This window comes from Hyperolius riggenbachi, chromosome 2 (genome assembly GCF_040937935.1).
Source record: "Hyperolius riggenbachi isolate aHypRig1 chromosome 2, aHypRig1.pri, whole genome shotgun sequence".
In the NCBI taxonomy this organism is placed as follows: Eukaryota; Metazoa; Chordata; class Amphibia; order Anura; family Hyperoliidae; genus Hyperolius; species Hyperolius riggenbachi.
The window spans coordinates 531,440,339-531,454,079 of NC_090647.1; the positions used below are offsets into that span (position 1 = coordinate 531,440,339).

Genomic DNA, 13,741 nt, shown 5'->3' on the forward strand with positions numbered 1-13,741 from the left:
GAACCTGAATTATTTTTCTTCAGTGGTACACTTACAATCAGGACAAAGCTTTGTCCCTGAAATCCCTGAAATTTGGGCACCGGAGGCGCCACATACTTTGGACACCTCCATAGGCAACCATGTTAATAGCCGCAATTAGTGGCTATTAGTGATTTAGTGATGGTCATGTCTAGGAGAACTAATGGAGAAGCATGTGATCTGGTCAGGTGGCAGGATGTGATCACAGCAAATCAGAGCTTTGCAAATCTGTCAGCTGATCAAACAAAACACATGCTTCTCCATGAGCTCGCCTAGACATGACCATGGCGTACATATTGTCGCGTAGCCGGTGAGTTGGGCGCCGGTAGAGCCGAATGATTGCTCTCCCTGCTGCCACAAAACTCCCTGGCGGCGTTAAATACTATTCCCCTTTCGAAATGTCGCAGAGGGAGATGTAATTTGGGGTCTTGCAGCAGCCTGTGGGGTGCCTGGTTTTGGCGCCCAGTGGTGCGCTCCGTGCACCGAAATCACATGCTTCATGACCATGATCATCACTAGTGTCTGTTAGTTGAAATTTGGGAAATGTGCCGAATGCGAACCGTTAGGGTTAGGCATTGGTTATTATTATTTAGTATTTATATAACCACCGTCATCTTCCGCAGCGATGTACAGAGTATATTTTCTTGTCACTTACGGTAACTGTCCCTCAGAAGGGCTCACAATCCCTACCATGGTCATATGTCTATGTATTGTATAGTGTAAGTATCGTAGTTTAGAGCCAATTCAGGGGGAAGCCATTTAACTTATCTTTTGGGATGTGGGAGAAAACTTGAGTGCCTGGAGGAAACCCACAAAGACACGGGGAGTACATTCAAGCTCATTGCACTTAATGCCCTAGCTGGGATTCGAACCATTGGTTGGGGGTCTGTTAGGGTTAGGCATTTTATGTCGAGAGGCGGTTAGGGTTAGGCATCAGTTGAAGGGTTGGTTAGGGTTGGGCATTTTGCGATGGGGGTTGAATAGGGTTAGATATCGGTTGGGTTGTTGGTTAGGGTTAAGTATTTTATGGTGTGGAATCAATTTGGGTTAGGCTTTGGTTGGAGGTTTGGTTAGGGTTAGGCATTTTAAGACGGGGGATCGGTTGGGGTTGGGCATCGGAGGGAGGGTCAGTTAATGTTTGACATTGGTAGAGGGAAGGCTTGTGTAAGAACAGGGTTAGGTTACACTATCGGAATTAAGCAGTGGAATATCGGTACCCTTTTTGAGTAGGCGCTCTGTCCCTGGTTATGGAGGTATAACACATCTACTGTACTTGTTACTATTGTGAATACGGCCTTATTGTGTGTCTCTGTCGCGCAGACATAGATGAGTGTGCAGAGGACGCCTGCAGTCAGCTGTGTGTGAACACGCCTGGAAGCTACAAATGTCACTGTGACGGCAGGAAGAAATACAAGCTAGCTCAGGACAAGAAATCATGTGACGTGAGTGGACCAGTATTTTTTCTTCTACGGAGTCTAATCCAGTTGTATTCAACCAATGTTCCTTGTTCTAAAGCACCAGGTCAGGCCCAGGCTGGTAGATCTTTGTCTACATTATTGTTGTTTCATTGTACGGAGCACTGGCTTGGATCACAATTGCATGGAAAACAGACAGCTTATCAAATCGGAAAGCAGCGCACAACTGACATGCTAAGCATGGGACCCATTCAGATATGTCAGTTGCCAAGGAATTTATTGTCTCAGTTCCAATGAGCGTAACGTAGGGCTGTGAGGTATGCATTAATTCCAGACAGTGGCGTAACTACAATTCATGGGGCCCCCCATTGAAACTTTGATAGGGCCCCCCAATGTTGACACCCCTTCCCTTGCCTCCCCTTCACGGCCTTGGGGCCCATCTCACAATGGTCATAAAACAATTGTGGCCATCATGATCTTCACACCGTGAAAGACGTGGAATGCATTGCTACAGGAAGTAGTTATGGCAAACTCTATACCTGCATTTAAAGGGGGCTTAGATGCTTTCTTTGCGTTGAAAGACATCCATGGCTACAATTACTAGGTAATGCCCAGTGATCAGGGCCAGTTCAAGTAACAATGGGGCCCTAGGGCAAGATTAGCCTGGGGGCCCCCCAACAGACACCACCCTGACCAAAAAGCGTCATCAGAGGCCCTTTGTTGCAGCCAAATTTCCCTCCTGGGACCCTGAGCTGGCTGCTGACCCTCCCCCTATCATCCCCCAACTTAACAGACTCTGCAGTGTCCCTGGGAAGCAACAGTTCAGATCGGGGAGGGACAACTTGGGGGCCCCTACAGGCTCTGGGGTCCTGGGGAAACTGCCTATTTTTTCCTATGGTAGCTCCGGCCCTGCCAGTGATGTTGATACAGGGATTTTATCGGATTGCCATCTGGAGTCGGGAAATAATTTTTTCCCTGTGGGGCTAATTGGACCATGCCTTGTAAGGGTTTTTATCCTTCCTCTGGATCAACAGGGATATGTGAGGGAGCAGGCTGGTGTTGTACTTTGTTCTCTGGTTGAACTCGATTGACGTGTGTCTTTTTTCAACCCAAATAACTATGTAACTAATAACTATGTAACAAGTGTAGCCACAAAAACACCTGATCTGAAGTATAGTCCCCTGTATCAGAGGAAGAGAAGGTTAGTAGTTGGGGGCCCCCACAGCTCTGGGATCCCCTGCAAAGGCTGCTCCCCTCTAGTTATGCCACTGATTCCAGACTTCTTACACTGCTGACAGAAACAATGAAAACCAATGGGAACAGACAGTAAAGTATAGATAAAGCAGAATATTATATTGGCGCAGGCCAAGGCATATGTATCATTTACATAGATAAAAACAAGAAAGCTGATGTTGAAAAGCCCACAGGGAGTACTAAATAAGTTTGTGGCCGCAGCATGCTGCTATCACATGGACATGTGTCCCGCGCTGCTAACAGTTAAAAAGTTTGGAGGCCGCGTGTTAACGACATCACTGTGTCCAGCCACGTCACCACAGAGCTCCGCCCAGTGCGTTTTGTTTCCTAGCAGCTCATCAGGGGGAGTCGCAGGAGAGAACTCTGAATAATTAACAGCCTAGGATAAGCCTCAGTGAGAGGGCAGAGCTACCCACCAATATACAGCAATATATATATATATATATATATATATATATATATATATATATATATATATATATATATATATATATATATATATATCATAATTGCAATAGGAGTTTGACACTTTTCTGTACTTTAATAAGTAAATATAAATTGCTGAATATATGGGAAGCGTATAGAGTTAATAGCATAGCCTGGAATGTCCCCTTCTCTAGTCGCTGCGGTGCTATCTCCTGTGTATTATCAGAGTTCCTGCAGTACAGGGGACAGGCAGATGGAATGCTTCGATAACCTCTGCACAGTATGGCATTCCGCTATTACTCTAATCTATCACCGAGTATCAAATGATGTCTCCTCCGCCACAGCCATCCGCGAGGCTACAGGTCCGCCCAGCCATTCCGTCCTTCACTTCTTGGACCGCAAAGCAAATTAGTAACATAATTTCCAGAGTAACGACACAGATTTCCAGGGGTCATTGACCGGCTCTGCCATGAAAGACACAGCTGTGGGCCGCTGTCACTTACTGAGGTCTGGCGATAAAGCACTTCATCTCAGAGTGAGTCACGATTACAGGTGCTATTTTGTGCAAGTAATGTAACGAGGGGTCACTGAGGGGGACTCCCGATGTGCTGGAAGTTCTAAGCGAAACCTGTCAGGTGTGTATCTGGTGCCTCGGGCTGCAGGCCGCACACTGTGCTGTATTACAGGTCGCACAGGCGGTGAATGATGTATGAGAAGCATTAGGCGCCCCTCTGTAACCTTCATTACTACGTCTGATTACAATGCATCCGTATGGTGTCTCTCTACATGCTGTTGCCATGCCGATTCCTTTTTTTTTTTTTTTACAATTCACAAGTTCAAAATACTAAAATCACACTTCACATGAATCAAAATGACACATTCGAATGACTAAATCACATTTTCATGTTGAGTAAAAGGAAAGGGGAAACAAAATGAAAATAGCGCTTTTCCTTTGCCACAAATAAGTAAGGTTGCTTCTGAGTTTATTTGGTGCTTTGGAAAAAGAGAAAGTTGCAAGAGAAAGCGCATTTTAATTGGCCGACCACATGTCAAGGTGGGAATGAGGCAGAGCCGGGTGAAGGTCCTCCAGCACCCAAGGCTGAGACACAAAAGTGCGCCCCTCCATCCCTCCCACCCCAGCCGACCGTCACATACTAATTACTATTAGATTAGGAGGCGCCCCAGGGCCCCCAACCACCCTCCTCCCCCCCAACACATTAATCTCTAGTTATCTGGCTTGCAGTCACTGCCAGGTATACCCTTTTTGTTATTTCTCTGCTTCAAACACAATAGGGGAATGATAGCTGAGTGAGTTGTGCTCCCCCTCCTACACTGCGCCCTAAGGCTGGAGCCTCTCTCGCCTCTGCCTCGGCCCTGGAATGATGGGAAACGCTAAAGCCTGGTCCACCTTTTTAATCAAGATTGGCGAATCACTGACCAATTTTACCATCCCCATGTAGTACGAGGGTCAACAAAGATAGACTATACCCTATTTGCAGTATGTTTTAAGGCACTATATTGACCTGAGGAAGCGGGCCTCAACCAGCAAAATGCATTGTCTTGAATAAGTTATTATCCAATTGTACTGCTGTCCTTGTATTCTAGACGCAATCAGCTCCCCTTTTTAAATAGGGGTTCATACAATGTTAAGCAGAGATGTCAGACAGGTAGGTAGCAACAGTTATACAACATAGCACAAGGCTTTCCATGAAAACAGGGTATAATAACAGGGGCGTAGCAATAGGGGTTGCAGAGGTAGCGACTGCATCGGGGCCCTTGGGCCAGAGGGGCCCCGAGGGGTCCTGCTTCAACTGCATTATTGGCTCTCTATTGGTCCTGTGCTCAAAATAATCACTTCTACATATACTTTGAATAGTGGTAATAATTAACAAGCTGCTCCCCATCCCCTTCTTGCACCTCTGACACTGTGGTTGTCCTTGGCAGGTTTCGGTGCGCCGTATCAATTGTTATGTATAGAATGCTTGAGGGCGCCCCATGTAAAACTTGCATCGGGGCCCACAGCTCCTTGGCTACGCCACTGATAATATACATGATCATGTGATTTTACAGAGACCCAGCAATTCAAGTTGGAGTTAGTCCATGGGAAGTGTGCCATAGCTAAGGTTGCAAGATAAAGGGTTTGTGCACACCAAGAGTGCTTCTGAGCGCTATTCAGATCGCCAGTGCTTTGAAAAGTGCTTGGCTACTGAAACCCACCCTATGAGGGTGTTCCCACAGCAGTATTGTGATCTTTTCTTTTTTTTTTTTCTTTTTTTTTTTTTTTTTTTTAGCAATTCAGCTTGAATGAATAAGAAAACGCTCATTCATTCAAATATCGCTCTGAAAATCGCTTCACAAATCGCAGTCACTAAGCGCTAACAATTGCTATTGTGATTTTGGTGTGCACTAAGAAAGACACCCTAAGTATGGGAGACCCTGCCAAAGGCTTAAAATCTAAGCTGTGGGGGAAGGACACATGAGGTAGGGCTGCCAAAAAGGTGTTCGGCTGAGATAGTGAAAGTGTGGTAGATGGGGGGGCTGGGGGGTAGATAGGCCATTTAATGTTTTCAAAACATTTTGTTAAAGAACAAGTGACACCCATGCTAACCTAGAAATAAAAAAAAACACATATATAAGTAGATAAATACTACTTCTACTTACATAACAGATGTATTTTGCTATCCACGTAATAATTCCTGTGAATTTTTGATTCCTGTGAATTTTATAAGGGTAAAGCAGAAAATCCTATTCTAGGCAGTGGCCATCTTGCCAAGCTAATGCTGACATCATATCCTCCCTGACTCTTGTTTTCCCCCCTCCCGTCTCTTGCTCATTGTGTATTCATTAGCTGCCCTCCTCCCAGAGTCTTCAGACACTCCCACTGAGGTGTATACTAACAACTGCACTGTCTATTTTTTATTGACACATCCAATCACTGAGTCACCTCAGCCTTGCTAGTAAACACAAGTAATCAGAGGGTGTTTCTGATAAGAAGCTAGGCAGGAAAATAAATGGAAGAGGAGGAATATATTATAGATAAAAAGAACTCCCAGCATTCAACTCTTTGGCACGGTTTGGCCCTAGGGCCAGTGCTCCTAAAGTATGGGATAACTACAAACCATAACAGCAGAACAAGTTTTGCAAGTTTTGAATGCAGGATTACCGTCTTTATCACTTAATACACTCAGACCAGTTGCCGTTGAAATTAGATTTTTATGGTGACAATACCGCTTTAAGTGGTATTTTGCGTTACAAAAAGGCATTTTTAAGTCTACAGAATAGATTTCAACATACCACCATTTTAAACTAATCAAGCACTTCTCTACATTATATCATAAATACTGTATCTAATATGGAATGCAATGTGCTCTTATTTAAAAAAAAAACATAAGTGAAAGAAAAAAAATATATAACCTAATTCTCGTATGTAAAGAGAAAAAAGAAAACTTTTCAAATAAAACAAAGAAAAGAGAGAATAAATGAATATAGGTCATTTCAATCTGCTACATATGCCTTTAACAACATAATTCACAGCAAAATATATCTTCATCCTGAGCTTCCAACAAATCCAATTCAACAAGCGACATGGTCAAGATAATCCTTATCCCAAATTTCCAAAGGTTACTGCCAATATTTTGCTAGCAAAGAAGATCACCATTTCCAGTCATTAGAATGTTGCTAAAGTTCCGACTATCGAAGAAATTATTTAGATAATGAATGTAAACTTTGAATATGAGCGAATGTTTGCCAATCTGTATCAGGACTGGGCCGAGGCAAAGACGAGAGAGGCTCCAGCCTCAGGGCACAATGTAGGGCACACTCAGCTATCATTCCCCTATTGTATTTGAAGCAGAGAGACATAAGAAAAGGGGATACATAGCAGTGTCTGCAAGCCAGTTAACTAGAGATAAAGGTATTGGGGGCCCTGGGGCGCCTCTTAGTCTAATAGCAATCAGTGTGTGACGCCTGGGGTGGAAGGGCTGAAGAGGCGTACTTTGGTGTCTCAGTCTTGGTTGCTGGAGGACCTTGTCCCGGCTCTGAACTGTATAGCATTGTGGACCAATTCTACAGAAAATGGGAAATTCGGGATAAGGGGTAGGCCATTTTAAAGAGGTGTGGTTTGAGGGCTTGCTTGAAGGTGTTGAAGGAAGGGGAGAGTCTGGGGGGAGGGAGTTCCATAGGGTGTGGGCAGCTCTTGAGAAGTCCTGTAGCCGTGCACAGGAGTGAGACATTTTCTGTATGTTGTATAAAGTGACCCCTTGAAATGAGGAAGAAGTCAGAATTTTAGCGAGGAAGCACTGGTGTCGGTAATGAAGCTGTTCAGGCTTGCCATTACTTGTTTTCTATTAGATTATTTTTTTCCACAAGCTGTTCTCCCTGAGCTCTACCTTTTTATTTCAGTTAAGTATGCTTCAAATACTTGACACATTTTAAGAGGGTCTTGGCAGCCAGTTCTCCCCCAGCAGGCTACGATATTGTATAATTCCGGCTAAGCTCTGGCATCGGGACTGGCACGTGCCAGTTGCTCCGATCCTGATTAAGCCCCAGAAAGCTCCTGAGGTGTAGCGTGTATTCCGGCAGCCTGGCGCGAGCTCCTATGAATCACATTTTTTGTACCGCACAGCGGAGGCATTGTCTGAATGTAAAAGAGGGTCCTCAGCCAATGTGCCTGTTATAATTTCACACCGGCTATTATTATTATTCCCTGGAACTCATCCTTTCAAGTATCTAAAGAGGGGGAATTCTTGTCATTCATAGCAACCAGGAAGTTTCATGTTCTTGGTTCAGTATGCAAGAAAAAAGGGGAACATCTAATTGGCCACTTTGGGCCTCCACAACATTAATCTGTTTAAGCTTAAAGGACACCTGAACTGACCTACTAAATGTTAAACAAAAAATGTTAATGTGTGAGTTAGGGGCCTGATACAAGTATATACAGCGCCATCACTGCATGAGTTGGGCGCACAGGAGTTGCAATAGTAAAAATATTGGTAATTTAAATGACCAATATGTTACTATAGACAAAACTGACATTAATTCTCACTTAAAGTGAACCAGAGATAAAGCACCCTCATGTATTTTACCATATATATCAGTGGGAACATTAGAGAAAACACCTACCCTGCTCTCTGATTCATCATTTACTGCTCAGCCTGCATGCTATCAGCCCTGATAAAATCCCTGACTGAGCATTCAGCCTGGCTTTGCTCAGGATTCGTTATAGCTGAGTCTGTCTTCTCTGATGTCTTTTCAAGCTCAAGCCTGCCCCCTTCTGGCTCTGCTATAATGACTCAGCTGTAATGATTCCTAAGCAAAGACAAACTGAATGCTCAGTCGGGATTTTATCAGGGTTGATAACAAGCAGTTTGAGCAGTGAAGGATGAAACAGAGAGCAGGGTAGGTGTTTTCTCCAATGTTCCCACTGATATATATGATAAAATACATGAGGGTGCTTCGTCTCTGGTTCACTTTAAACACTCCCCCTAGTGCCTAAAATACACCCCCCACATAATGCCAAAACCTAATCCCTTTCCCATAGTAGTAGTAGTAGTAGTAGTAGGAAACCTATGGTTCTGTAAAGTGGATCTTTGTAGTGAATTGTCTACATTTCACAACTGCAATCGAGAAGATTTTATAATACTGAAGAAAAAAGACTTTGTGCTGTTCCTGCAAAAAAAAACCTATAGTCTTAAGACTGTTTTGTGTATATTCATTGCATAGTGGGGTGGAACTATACTTAAATATTTTATCTGTGAAATTGTTGACCCTTTCCCATAGTGCTTGAAATGAACCCCCTATCTAATGCCTGAACCTACTGCACTCCCCCATCCTAGTGCCTAAAACGACCTCCCACCACCTAATGCCTAAACCTAATCTCTGCCCCTAGTGCCTGAACAAATCTGCCACCTAATGCCTAAACATAATCCCCGCCCCCTAATGCCTAAAGTGAACACCGCCCCCGCACACACTCACCCAAAGCCAGATTTATACTTTTTGTGCTCCTAGGCCAAGTTTGTTGTGACTCCCCTTTTTTGTTGCTGCTGCCCCCCCCCCCCCATTCCATGTGCAGCCCCCTCTTCCATGTGTATATCATCCATCTACAGCAGCCCCTCTCTTTCACGTACACCTCCCTTGGGCATTAGCTTCGCCTTTTCATGTGTTGCTCCCCATTTTCAGCCTCCTCTTTCATATGTAGCAACCCCTCTTTCATGTCCAAGTGGCCTCTTGGGCTGCTGCCTCCCAAGGCTGAGGCCTTTGAAGCCTTTCCAGATAGCTGGTGCTGCACCCACCCACCATCGCCTAAAACTAATCCTTCCTTCTAATGCCTAAACCTAACTTCCCTATGAAGCTAATATAAGCCTATATAGTATCCGATCAGCTAATTACGTAGCCGATCAATTACTACACCCGCATCGGGTGCCCAACTCACCACCTGGGCGATTACTGTAACTCGGCAGTGGCACCAATTAGACGCCTACCGAGCCACGCGCCCCAAATCACCTGCTTTGCCAGATACAGCTTTCCCATTAGGAAGTGGCGCATGCTCTTTTCCAGTCCGTCCTTCCTTATGTCCACAGCAGCCACAGCTAGGAGCATTCTGGGTATGCATACTTGAGTCACGAATGGGGGTTAGAATGGCACAACAGATGGGAGCACATCCTAACGGGGGGATCTGTAAGCATCAGGCCCCCTAATACACACATTGACATATTTATTTTTACATTTAGGGGGTTAGTTCAGGTGTGCTTTAAGTGGCCTAGTGGCTAGTTAGAAGCAGGTGAAGTTCTAAACACACACACAGGCAGGGCTCTTATAGCAGGCGAGGACAGCATGATTCATCTCAAAACAACACCTGAAGGGGACTGGAGGAAGCCCCAGGTATGTCTAAAAATGTTTTCACTCATCTCAGGTTTACATTACAGCACAACACCTCACACTTAGTTTTGTAAAACTACAGAGGTCCTGAAGATAAAAGTATTTTTTATAATACATATGGGCCCATATGCAATTAACCTTTTCTCTTAAATTTTCTCCTTGGAGATTATTTTTCATCTTCTGTTTAGAATAATTTTTCAACATTTTGCATTTAAAATATTATCAACAAGTAGGTGAAAAAGTAGTATCAAAACTATTTTAAAGTGAATCTGAAGCCATAATAAAAGCCTTCCCATTCTTCTCCTCATCCCCTTGTTCCCCTGAAGGCTCCTCCGTTCAATCTTCCACCGCAGGGAGGCTACAGCAGTGTTCAGAAACCTGAGTGCTCCCAAAGACAGGCGGCTCCATACTGCGCATGCTCGAGTGCACAAGAGAGCGTGCTCATGTGTGCACAGTATGGAGCGGCCCATCTTCGGTAGACTGAGTGCTCCCAAAGACTTCCAAAGCCCACCCGCAGCTGAAGAGTACAGATCGACCGGAGAGTACTAATGGGAGAACCAGAGCAGGAACGACAGGATAAGGAGAGGAATGGGAAGGCTCTAAAGGACCCAGAGCCTTCCCTTTCCAAGGAAAGTATCTGTTTTTTTTGTTGTATTTTTGCTCCAGAATCCCTTTAAAGGGACCCCGAGCAATAGATATAAATGAAATCAGTACATACCTGGGGTTTCCTCCAGCCCACCGTAGGCCGTGAGGTTCCCCAATGTCCTCCTGGCTCCTCCTGGCTCCTCTTCCGGCCCCACTGGCGACTTAATTACCGGGAACATCCAGGCCAAGTGTCGGCTCAACACTTCCTGAACGGTGACGCTATGCGTCATCACGCTGGAGTGACAGTCCTGTGTGCGGTTCATTTTTAGAAAATTGCTCATGCGCAGGACTGTCACGCCAGCCGCCGTGATGACGCGTAGTGGCCAGCATGATGACGCAGAGCATCAATGTTCAGTAAGTGTCGGGTCAACACTCAGCCCGGGTGTCGCCGTTAATGAAGTAATGAAGTCTCCAGCGGGACCGGGAGAGGAGCCAGGAGGACCTCACGGCCTATGGTGGCCTGGAGGAAGCCCCAGGTAAGTACAGATTTCATTTATATCTACTGCTCAGGGTCCCTTTAAGTATTTTCTTGCTTGCTGGTGATTTAAAAGATTTTTTTTAAATATCGCTTAGGAGAAAACTCGAGAGAAAAAGTTAATTGCATAAGGCCAAAATATCCACATTGGAAAGTTTTATATCAGTATTTGTGCCTAGAGTTCCAATTAATTATCTTTTCTATTTAATCTTGTATGCTGATCTCACAGTTATGAATGGCAGAGTTATTAGTAGTACCAAAAACATAAATGACCGTAGATAACCTTGTCTTTTACATATCGTCTTACTGACATTATCTCCAAATGTATCTGGCCACTTTAACATGAATGTGTTTGGAAATATCTTAGAGGTAGTTTGAGCATACTAATAACATTCTTCTAATTACTGAAGCAAAATATTACATTAGACGTGAGTTTTAATTTCCTGTTGATATAAAGGGCAGTTGAAACTTGCACTGAAAATAAAAAGTTTAACAGGAAATCTGTAAAATTAGAAATCCAACACTACCACCTAGTGGACTGTGTTCTAACTACAGGGAGTTAAGATTTTACATAGACATGACAATGTCCAGTTCTTACATTTCTTTTTCTTCTCTTTATAAGCCCCTTAGGGATTATTGAGAGTTGTAGTCCTACCTACAGTACTCTTCCATCCCCAATGTTTTGGAGTTTTTTTGGAATGTGAATGACATTGGATCTGATGATTTAAAGGATGGGTTAATTATCCCCACCTGCTTCACCAGTGTATAACACTTCTCTAGTATCCCTTGCTGTTCTGCATAAAACACAAAGGTGGTTCCCAATTGTATTTGTGTTTTTTCCTGATGTCTCCTCACATCCTACCAAATAACAGACTGGCACCCTTCCAATCTACTTAACTTATTCAGGAAGTTTAGGCCCTCCCCATCATGGCATATACATGTTTTAACCAAGAATAGTAAATCTGGTATGTATAAATATCCTATACAATAAAACCTAACTAAACTTCCAGGGCTCTTTCAAACTAGGAGCTGATCCGTGCGTTTTGACAGATCGTTCCTAGGATGCAGTAAGCAGGGTAAAGTGAAAATCTATTTACTTTCATGTTAACCTTCTCATAAGACAAAGCGCTCCAGAGCGTTATGTTGTAACGCATCTGACAGTCCCGTCGGGTAAATTAAACCTACTGTTGCTGATCAGCGTCGCACCGCAACTTAACCCTAACCTACAAAGCTCTCCCCAGTCTCTCTCCCCTTTACATCTCCTCACTAATTTCTGAATACCACCCCAACCGCAGTCTCAGATCTGCACACCACCTTATTCTGTCCTCCTCTAGCATCACCTCCTCACATTTAGGTATACAAGATTTCTCACATGCCTCACCCTCCTCTGGAATGCCCTTCCACAACACATCCGTCACTCTCCAACCTTTTAAAATCTTTAAGTACTCCCCTACACTCTAACGTAGGCCAAGTTGTATTCCTTACTAAATATAACAACCTAAAAACACACTGCATCGAGGTATACATAGAAGAGAGCACTATATAAATATAGGAATTATAATTGTTTCTCAGTACAGCGCCGCAGAATATGCTGGCACTTTATAAACCGATAATAATAGTAATCATTATAAAAATGTTCTAGTACTAAAATTGGATAGATCACATTAGACCTCATTTGCTCTAGAATGACGCCTATACCAACTAGCAGTTTTGCTGGCAATGTGGTATAACTACGTGATCTGCAGTATAGAGGTGTGCCGAGGTTTCACACCTCTGGTGACAGTCACACTCTGTGATTCTGCTATGTAGTTTCATCTCTGGCTGATAATGAGGAATAACAAGGAGGGAGTCACAGAAGCCTTTCACAGTTGTTGTTGTTCTCCGTGGCCTCTTTGTGGCGTCACATGCGTAATAGAGCAACACGTAGTCAGTATTTTCCGTTAATGATTACAGGTCAGTGGTTGTACTGCTCTGTTTTACGCTACAGGTGTGAGGAGCAGCTTAGAGTGAGAGCCTATGTGTGAATTACACACCTTACGCTATCACCTTGACTGCTGTTTCCAGAGCAGCTGTGCAGAAACCAAAGCGGACTTCAGTGCTGTGGGCATGTCTTAAGTTCTAAGATATTACAGCGGACTGGCCCTTCTTCATCCTCATTTAGCTTGAAGAGAAACAGTAACCAAGGATTGAACTTCATCCCAATCAGTAGCCCAGGCCCGGATTTACCTCACAGGAGCCTATAGGCACAGATGCCCTAGCACCCCAGACTTCACCCTCGTTGAAGCTACAAACCCCCACCAAACTGCACTGCAGGTGTGCTGGCTGTGCCAGCCGTCACTTCTCTCTTACTTCCCTTGTCCATCATCATAAGTAGCTACAGGTGCACTTTAGTATTCAGTAGCCAGAAGTACACTTTATATTAGGTAAGCTAAAAGTGCCCCCAAGTATTAGGTAGCTAGAGAATAGAGTTGGGCCGAACGGTTCGCCTGCGAACGGTTCCATGCGAACTTTCGTGGTTTAGCATTGAATGTGATTTCTGCCCTTAAAATGCTGCTTTGCGTCAAATCCAGATTTTTTCCCGGGGACTTTTGGCGTGTATCCCACTCCGCCATGCCCCCCTCCAGGTGTTAGA

At 44.2% G+C, this 13,741-nt stretch overlaps 1 protein-coding gene across 1 annotated transcript in view; it reads left to right on the plus strand.

Annotated features, from left to right (window-relative positions):
- Positions 1 to 13,741, plus strand: part of PROS1 (protein S) — a 120,655-nt gene that overhangs the window by 83,877 nt on the left and 23,037 nt on the right. Inside the window, exon 8 of the mRNA XM_068270661.1 lies at positions 1,339 to 1,460. Coding sequence (XP_068126762.1) covers positions 1,339 to 1,460 — 122 coding nt within the window. The remainder of the gene's footprint in view (positions 1 to 1,338; positions 1,461 to 13,741) is intronic.